Source organism: Microtus pennsylvanicus, chromosome 3, assembly GCF_037038515.1.
Source record: "Microtus pennsylvanicus isolate mMicPen1 chromosome 3, mMicPen1.hap1, whole genome shotgun sequence".
Taxonomy (NCBI): domain Eukaryota; kingdom Metazoa; phylum Chordata; class Mammalia; order Rodentia; family Cricetidae; genus Microtus; species Microtus pennsylvanicus.
In genome coordinates this window covers 137,476,298-137,485,973 of record NC_134581.1, presented here as the reverse complement: position 1 = coordinate 137,485,973, position 9,676 = coordinate 137,476,298, and the positions used below count along the sequence as shown (strand labels likewise).

General features: G+C 49.0%; 1 protein-coding gene across 1 annotated transcript in view; it reads left to right on the top strand.

Moving 5' to 3' along the window:
- Positions 1–1,774: 1,774 nt before the first annotated feature.
- Tmeff1 (transmembrane protein with EGF like and two follistatin like domains 1) overlaps positions 1,775–9,676 on the top strand; it is an 80,558-nt gene continuing 72,656 nt past the window's right edge. Inside the window, exon 1 of the mRNA XM_075967230.1 lies at positions 1,775–2,329. Within this exon, the coding sequence (XP_075823345.1) occupies positions 2,155–2,329 (175 nt within the window). The 5' untranslated portion in view covers positions 1,775–2,154. The remainder of the gene's footprint in view (positions 2,330–9,676) is intronic.

Here is a 9,676-nt window from a genome sequence, read left to right as displayed (position 1 = left end):
CCTGCATGAGTTTATGAGCTTAAAATTCTCTGCAACTGGAGTCACAGACAGTTGGGAGTCACATGATGCGGGTGCAGGGAACCAAACCCAGGTCCCCTGCAAGAGCACAAAGCACTCAACCTCTGAACCATGTCTCCAGTCCCCAGGCTTTTCCTATGCACAATCATTGCTATCCCCTTTTCTATACCATCAAGTGCTGTACACAGAGACCCACAGAGACAATCATCCCTCAGGCCTCACTGATGCTCACGGGGGCTCGGTTTTACTGTTACTATGTGATGAGCATCTTCCTTTCTTTATTGCTGTGTCCTGTTAAACCATCTTTAAAGCATAGATTCCAATATTGGTATCGTTAGGAAAACACATTGGAAGTTTTTTCCCCAAATAGTTGACCTACTTCCAAAATGTATAAATGAATAACATTAAGTTTGTCAATCCTTTTAACTCTTCTTAATATTCATCCAAAGGGGAAATTTTTTATGGTTGAACTTTTCCTTTATTTGTAGTGGCTTTAAATCTTTTGGTTTTTGAGACAGGGCTTCTTGGTGTAACAGCTCTCGCTGACTAGGCTGGCCTCTAACTCACAGGGATTCACCTGCCTCTGCCATCTGAGGGCTGGGATTAAAGGCATGCACCACCATGGCGGGCTTTAAATCATTTAAAAAAGTAAACCTATTTGCAATGTATATGTGTGTTTTGCTTGCACCTATGTCTCCACCATGTACCTATACAGCCCTTTGAGGCCAGAAGAGGGCCTAGGATCCTCTGGACCTATAGTTATAGAGGTTTGTGAGCTGCTGTGTAGATCCTGGGAATCCAACCTGGAACCTCTGAAAGAGCCTTCAGTGCTCTCAGTGCGGAGCCATCTCTCAGCAGTCTGCAAACCTTTCTCATATATTCATTGCCTGCATTTTTCCTTTTGGTCGGCTTTCTCTTCTTGACTTTTATCGTCAGTATTTGTCTTATAGTTAGATTGTAGCTTTCTTAGAGCGGCTTTTTGTATATTTCTTAATTTTACAACAAGATTCTAAAATCTGAAGTGGGCAACATAATAGACTGGAAAAAAAAACCCAGAAAATTTGCAAGAATTCGGCCTGTCATCTTATTGCTTGTGTCCGAGTAAAGTTATCACCTAGCAAGGGGAGGCTGGTCTGCAGAGCAGGCAGTGGGCCTGGGCGCCAGATCGCTGGGAGACTCTTGGTCCCAACTTCCTCATTTGGGAAACATCAGAATGAAAAGTCCTTTGTAGGGCTGTGAAAAAGAACTGGAGAGAATACAGGCTAAAAGCTTCCTCTAGGCCTTGGATATAGCAAATCCGCTCTAAATCTTTGCTATTAGGCGTGGAAAGGGTAAGGCACTTTTAGGATTCAGCCGAGGGTTGTAGTTATCCAGGAGCCCGGTGGTCCGGTGAGTCTTGGGGATTAAGCCATCCGCTTGGGGAAGTGCACAGCTGGAGTGAGAACTCCAGTACCAATCCAGATCCAGCCCATTTCTTGGGCTGCGACTGACCTTGGATAAGTCACCTTTGCCTTTCCCTCCACCTGGAAAACACGCGAAAGACCACCTGGGCTCGTGCAGGGTTAGAAGGCTCGTGGGAAATGCTCACAAAGGGCTTCCGAGACTCGGGTCCCGGAGCGCTCTCGGGCATCCTCGGCACCGCCCGGCCAGCCGGAGGGATCGGCGACCCCGGCCCGCGCCCCCGCCCGCCTCAGGAACAATGGCTCCCCGGGAGGGGCGGAGCTCGGCGCCGGGGGTGTGCGCGGGGCGGGGTCGCCGCTCCCTCCCCGCCCGCGGCTCCGTCACGCGCCCCTCACCGGGCGGGCCGGGGTCTTTGTGACGCGGCGGCGACGGCCGCGCGGACACAAAGGGAAGGCTAGCCTGCGAGCGAGAGGCTGCGCCCGTCCCCGCCCCGCGCCCCCCGCGCGCGCCCCAGCTCCGTGTCTCCCCACGCGGCGCGCTCCCTGCCCTCGCGCGCCCGCGCCCCTCGCCCGCGCCGGGGTCCCCCAGCGAGGCCGTCCGGAGCGCGGAGGGACGGGGCCTGGCGGGGATGCTGCGGGGCTGTCCCGGGCGGCGGCGCGGCTGCTAGGAGGCGGCGCGGGGCCGGTGCGCCCGGCCTGCCGCTCCCTGCGCTCCCCGCCGTGCGGCCGCGACAGCATGGGCGCCCAGGCGCCGCTCCGGCTGCCGGCCGCGCCCCCGCTCGCCGTCTGCGGCTACACGTCGGTGCTTCTGCTCTTCGCCTTCTGCCTGCCGGGGAGCCGCGCGTCCAACCAGCCCGCGGGCGGTGGCGGGGACTGTCCCGGAGGCAGAGGCAAGAGCATCAACTGCTCAGGTAGGAGCGGCGGGCGCCCGCCCCTGGGGCTCCTCCCTTCCGCCACTCTGGGTCGCTGCGGGAGGACCCGGTGTGGACCTGCGTGCTGGGGAGTCCCGGGAGCCGGGTTGAGGGCAGGACGCGAGTTGGTGGTGCGAGCTTGGGGACCTGCCCTGCGTTGGGGATGGGGAGTGGCCGTGCGTGAGTCCGTGGGTGTCGAGTGGCCGGGCGAGGGCGGCCCTGCGGCGTGGTGAGCAGGTGAGGCTCCGCCAGGCGGAGCAGCGATCGTGGGTGTGCTCGTGGAAGCGCGTGCTAAGTGTTTTGAAGCCTCAAGAGAGGGAGGACGGCCAGGCTGCAAGGGGAGTGTGTGTGTGTGCGTGTGCGTGATGATGAGGATCAGGGGGACTGAGGATAAGGGCCTGAGGTCTGACCGTGTGTTGGGTGGGGGTTCTTCCATAGGGCACCCGGAGTCTTAGAGAGGTCATGTGGGTAAAAGGAAAGAGTGGTTATGTTTGTTGTTTGGTTTCAGGGGTGCAGTGGGGGGCTTACACAGCCCACACGTCTGTCAATCAGGGCAGTAGGGAGTCCCAGGAGGGCCCAGGAAGTGTTTTGTATGTTGTGTATGGACAAAGCTTGGGGCTCAGGTAACAGCTCTGGAGTACGGATTTAGGAGGCAGAGAGTCCAGTAGTGAGCCCAGTTTGACAGAGGGAGGGAGCTAGGGAGTCAGCTTGTGTGGGATTTGGGTATGAAAGGTAATTAGGTCTCAGAGAGTGCCCTGTGTAGCTAGTGTAACCCCGGGTTAATTAAAGTGCTGTAGAAAGAGAGGGAATTGGTGCTGTGTGTGTGTGTTGCGGGAGGACCTGGAGATTGGCAGCCAGGGGAGCCAGGGAGTGAGTGACCTCTCCCCTCTCTCCGAGGCTGCCTGCCCTCCCTCAGCTGTTGGAAACAAAGAGCTTGCTGGGGTTTTAATGGAGGACACAGGGGAGGAGGGGGCCGGGCAGTGAAGTTGCCCCAGCCTTTCGGAAGGAGTCCCTTAGGAGCCAGGAGATTTTGGGCCCTGGGGCAAGGAGCGACTTCCAGGTTTCCTTTGGGGGAGGGGAGGTCCTCCTGCAGCTGGCCCAGCAGACCTAGTAAGCCAGCCCGTGGTCACTTGGGCTTGTTATCTTTCCCCAGTCCAGCACTCGTCCTTTTAACTAGGGTTGAAGAGGGGAGGAGGGTGGACCTGAGAGCCACCATGAGTCTGCTAGCCTGCCTGTCAGACAACCTTGTACCGGGGGGGGGGGTCTTGAAGGGGTTTTTTTATGGGCCAGTGGTTTAGGGACAAGAAGGTTTATGCTGACCTGGGGGACGGGACCTGCTCTTCAGGTTCTGGGGGCGGAGCGGGGGAGGGGATAAGCCCAAACATCAATACCTTTTTAATAATTTTCACATGGTATGTTTTATGAGGGGGGAGGGGTTTGAGGACTGTTAACAATGGCATATCCATTAAAATCATTTCCACCCCTCAAACCTCTTCTGTTTTTCTAATAGCGATTGGGATGAGTTAATGCTTTATAGTAAGCAGTCAGTCTTTATTTAAGAATATAAGCTGTTCGTCTATCCCAGTAGATCTTTTGAGGTGACAGATAATGGTTCTTATTTGTAGGTGATCACACTATGTCAAAATATTTTTTCTGGTGGTGTGTTATGGTTATTGGTGTGTGTGTTTCATTTGTCCTCAGCAAAGTGTAGTATTTGTTGATGGATGTTTTTGGGTACTCTCTGATTCTTTAGAGCATAGGCTATGTGTTTAGAAAAGACACAGGGGACTGGACACTCACAGGGTGTGGGAAGAAGGGGGTCCATCTGAAGGCCATCGTCATTGCTGCATAGCTCTACCTTGGGGCAGATGGCTTGATTTCTCCTACCTTCTTCAATTAAAACAGACTTGGATTTAATATCTCAGCCTTCCTTTAGGAATATTTGTTACTGATATAAATGCAAATAAATTAGACTGTTTAAATGTTTTCTGGGGATGAGGTATACTTTAATAATTCTAGATCTAAAATAGGTTTAACTAAATAATAAATGCAGACTTTTTAAAATGAACCAATATTTTTATTTTATGTGTTTTACCTGCATGTATGTACATTACATGCATGTAGAGCCTGCAGATGCCAGAAAAAGGCAGGAGATTTCCCTCGAACTGTGCTGGGACCTGAACTCAGGTCCCCTGTGAGAGCAGCAAGTTCTCTTATGGGCCACCTTTCCAGTGCATATTGGCAGATTTTTCTTACAACTCTCCGGGATGAAGAAACGATTCACAAGGGAAATGCACATTTTAGTTGATGAATTTGAGAACTGAAGCAGTCCAGTATGGGCACACTATCTGTGTGTTAACACTGCTTGGGATGGCACACCCCGGCGTTACCATGTAAACTGCAGTTAACCCAGGGTGTGTTTGAGCTTTAGAAGCTGCATACTGGCCTTGACTGCCTGTTGTTATTCTTTGGTCTGCTATTTCAGACTTCTGTAATCTTTAATGGAGTCTGAGTCTGTCAGGCTGTGGGTGCTGGGTTACTCAGAGCCTTGGCATCTGTAAATATGAAGATGAGTCTTATGTTTTTATTAACAGAACTTATATAGGTTATGGGAAGGATGGGATCCCGCAGCGTTTTACGGAGAGTTTGTTGACGCTCAAGCTGGGCATCCTCTTAGTTGAGTTGGATGGATTTTCAAGCTTTTGATGTTTGACACTTTGCATCTTATTCACCAGACTATCCTTAAGTGATACGGTAAGAGCATCTTGTAGATCGTGCCTTTCTCCTTTTTCCATTCTAGTGGAAGAACATATACCCTGTATAGAGAGCCTGCTTTCATTAGGAGTCTATTGCTTTCTCTGTCCCTCCTCCTCTCTTTACACACACACACACACACACACACACACACACACACACACACACACTTTTACCTTTTCTAGAAAGTTTCGGCGTCTAAGTCACAAGTTCACTTATAGATGATTTGCTGTATCTCTGTGCTCCCCCCTTTTTTAAAATGGAGGTCATGTTCTTTAATTTCTGGTCTACTGGCTCCTTATCAATATAGTGTAACTATTTAGCAGTAGTTTTTTAAGTATGATCTGAAAGTTTTTCTCAGTATCACTGAGCACAATTGGTTTGCCCAGGAAATGTCCTTTGGAGTGGGCTCCATGTTCTGCGGCTCTTCAGGGTGCATGCTACTTACCTCAGGTGTCCTCCCCTTCCTTAGAGTCCTAGCCTCAGTTTGGAGCGCTTGCTTCTCTAAGGCAGCCTGTGCCGTCCTTTAGTCTCTGTTTGGGCAGTGTTTTCCCTAAGCAGTAGGCCCGTTTCTTCTCTCATCCATGTGAGCTCTTTCTATTAGTCTCTTTGCACAGTACTCCGCTCATTCTGGACTTTAGGCTTTAGTATTTCGTTTTTCTTTGATTTTACATCTTTTTATTTCCAGTTACCCTTTAAAAATCTAATTTATGAGGAAGCTCTCTGTTTATCCAAAGACAAAAATTGTGGCTATTATGTGACATTTGTAAAGATGAACTTAAGCTCAAGAGACTAAATAATCATAGATAACATTTTCCCCACTTGTAATAGGAGTCCTTTTTTGGTTCTTTTGGCTTGGGGGCTTTAGGGGTATTTTGAAGAACACATAAGGCTAAATATATATCGCACTTTTCGAGAACAGGGATGTAGTTAAAAAGGTAGAAAAATACAGACCAGCCAGTGGCATTCAGTGATAGACATACGACAGAGAATGTTAACTGGGTTTAGAAAATGTCAGGAAGGGTAGAAGTGGGTCCTCTAGATGTTACGTGACGGTAAGAATCTTACAAATAGATGGCAGAAATGTCAGCGCTCATTCGGAATTCTGGGGAGTAAGCAATGAGTTTTCTACTTAGTGTGCTGTTTGAGGTCTCTGATATGTAAAATGTGGTTATTAATTGATTAGTGAACCTTGAATGAGTCTGTGTAGTTTTCTCTAACATACCAGATATTAAGGGAAATATATGAGAGGCCATTTCTGCCCTCAGAGACATGTTAGTCAGAGTAAGGGTGCTCATTCTCTTACAAAGCATGTACAGTGGAAATTCCCCCCTAGCACATCTGGATCTACCTCTCACTCTACTACCTAGCACATCTGGATCTACCTCTCCCCCTACTACCTAGCACATCTAGACCTACCTCTCCCCCTACTACCTAGCACATCTGGATCTACCTCCCCCGTACTACCTAGCACATCTGGATCTACCTCTCCCCCTAATTAGCATTTATCAACCACTAACACTAATCAGAATAACTAAAACCAGTACCGTAAGAATAGTACAGTAACTAACTAAACGCCACAACTAATCCTTGAACATTGCTTCACCCTGAAAAAAGACCTTCTACTGTTAATGGCCACCCCCTCCTGAGCCACTGCTGCGACTAGTCTGTGTTGTGTCCATGGAGTCTCTTGCTCTGAACATACAAGGAAGTAGAATCACACCTATGGCATCCACTGTATCTGACTTCTTTTATTCAATATGGCATTTTCGACATTCATCCATGTATTAGGGCTATATTCCTTTTAGGGCCGAGTGCTGTTCTGTCGTATGGATGTGGTAACATTTGTGCGTCCTCTCCTGTTTCCGTCTCTTAGGTGTACACTTAACGGAGTCAGTGGCTCACGTAGTAACTCATGTCTTTTACTTGCCGAGGAACTGCGAAACTATGCTCTGAAGTTTCCGTGTTCTTTACACTGACTGGTAACGTGTGAGGGTTCCAGTTTCTCCACATGCTCCCTAGTGTTTGTGTTTCTTTCTGATTACAACCATCCTAGCAGGTGTGAGATTGTGTGCCAGTGTGGTTTTGATTTGCATTTTCCCAATGACTAGAGGTTAAACCTTTTTATGTACTTATTGGTCACTTGTAAATCTTACTTGGTGAATGGAAATATCTATTTAAATCTTCTCCTGGCCTTAATTTTTCCCTTTGGTTTTTTTTAAACTTTATTTAACTTTATTTCATGTATATTGGTATAATGATGTCAGATTCTCTTGAATTGGAGCTACAGACAGCTGTGAGCTGCCATGTGGGTGCTGGGAATTGAACCCCGGTCCTCTGGAGGAGCACTCAGTGCTCTTAACTACTGAGCCATCTCACCAGCCCCTTCCCTTTGGTTTTTTTGAGACAGGGTTTCTCTGTGTAGCTTTGGAGGCTGTCCTGGAATGCTCTCTGTAGACCAGGCTGGCCTCAAACTCACAGAGATCCGCCTGCCTCTGCCTCTCGAGTGGTGGGATTAAAGGTGTGCGCCACCACCCAGCCTGGCCTTAATTTTGACATCTCAGGTTAGCCAATCTCCGTACTCAGGAAGATTCACAACACACATTCAGGTAATAAAACTCCTCTGCTAGCTGCATTTTACCTGGGTGCCATTTACTTTCGCTGCCTGGCAAGAATCAGGTCTGTTTGTTCTCAAACTTGTTTATGCTAACAGTACTTGTGAGAGTAATTTAATAAATGTTCCTCAGGTTAAGAAGTATAGATAGGAAAAGCTATTTTGTGCAATGCTTAGAAAGGCTTGATAAAGGAAAGCAATGGAAAGAATTGCCTTTGAATTAGATTTGAGATCAAGGCAACAGAAACAGTTTTGGATTCCCCAGAAAAACATTACAAGTCTTTTTCAGACCCTCTGCTTTTCTGAAAGGAGCACAGACTCCATAAGCCACTGGATTATTATCGCTAGTGTGGTTTATTTAAGAAAACAGGGGACAGTTTTCCCCAGAGTCCTATACAAAGAAGAAGTCTGGGCGAGATGTGGTCAACCCAAAACTGTATCATTTGTAAACAACTTTACCATCTTTTTTTCTTTTACTGAAGATAGATTTTTTTTTTCCAAACAGTGTATTCTGATTATGGTTCCCCTTCCCCCTCCACCTCCCAGTTGCTCCTCACCAGTCTCTCTTGCCTGTGTTCACACCCACAGAATGCCTGGAGGAAGGTTTGCTCAGGGAGCTGAGGAATGACAGTCCTGATTTGTGGGATTAGGGTGCGGGGCTCTTGAGTCAGATCTTGGGGGGTAGTGGAAGGAGCCTTTGCTGTCAGTGTTCCCCTCCCCTGGAGCCTTCCCGTCCCAGTCATGAAGCCCCTCACCTCCTTCAAGTATTGGCCTCCCACCGCGGCTGCCCTCAGCACCTTCTGTAGAACCTCTCTTCTCCCACCCTGTTGTCCCTCAAGCTGTTTTCTTCCTTTATAAATTCCATAACAAGGCTTTTTTTGTCTGTTTCATTCACTTCGGTTACCATGTCCCTAGCATGGCACCCGGCAGAGTTTAGCTGCCCACTGCATATTTATTTACAGAATGATGTAATGACCACAAAAACACAGCATCTGAGGAGAGTTGGGAGGGGTGTCACTAGGTTGACAGTGTGACTTTAGAAAAGGCACTGGGGTGGGAAGATGGAGGTGGCATTTCAGGAGTATTGCCTGTGCGTCTCCAATCTAGGAGACACATCTGGGCAGCTGTGAGGGGTTAGGGAGGCTCCTGGGCAGTCGGGAGGGATTCTCTTGGTTAGGGTCCTTGAGGTGGGAAGACCTGTTCTGAAGGAGGAAGGTACCATTTCCTAGAGGAGAAGGAAGCGGAGCACCAGCAGTCATGGATCTCCAGCTCCTGACTAGACGCCTGTGAGCAGCTCTCTTGAACTTTTGCTGTCCCAGGATGGACGGAACCCTTGGGTTATCAGAATACAGTCTTGGTTAAGCTGCTGTCAGGGGTTTTGCTGCAGCCAGAAGGACAGGGACTAATACACCGCCCTAGGTTGCGTTGGGGCAGGTAGGAGACAGGCACAGGTTGCAGACATTCAAGGCCAATCTGAAAGGTTAGCACTTGTTCTGAAGACAGGGGAGTCTCACTAGAAAGTTCACATGGCCTTGCGGTTTTAGAAAGCAAAGCCTGGAATTGGCCAGGAAAAGGGGCAGTATGATGACCATGGAGACTGAGACGCTTGTTCAGCCTATGGGGTGTTTAGAAAAGTTGCATTGGTTTTGTACTGTTGAAATCTGAAGGCTTCACTCAAAATCTGGGTTTCAGACTTTTCTAGACTTGGATACTGGCTACTTTGAGCCCCCATTTTCACATGGCCACAGTGGGTCAGTGAGGAGTAAGGCATGGCATTGTTACTCCTGGGTCCTCCAGCAGCTAGCCTGTTTCCTGTGTCATCTGCCATAGCCCCAGATCCCTCGTCCTAGAGGTGAAAGGCTTGTGCTTTTCGTCCAATGTGGGATGGAGGGCCTGGAGGAGGCTGAGATCTCGGGCCTTCCTTCTCACCACGGTCACTAGGTTAACTGTAGCTCCGCTTCTGCAGATTCTCTGCCTGC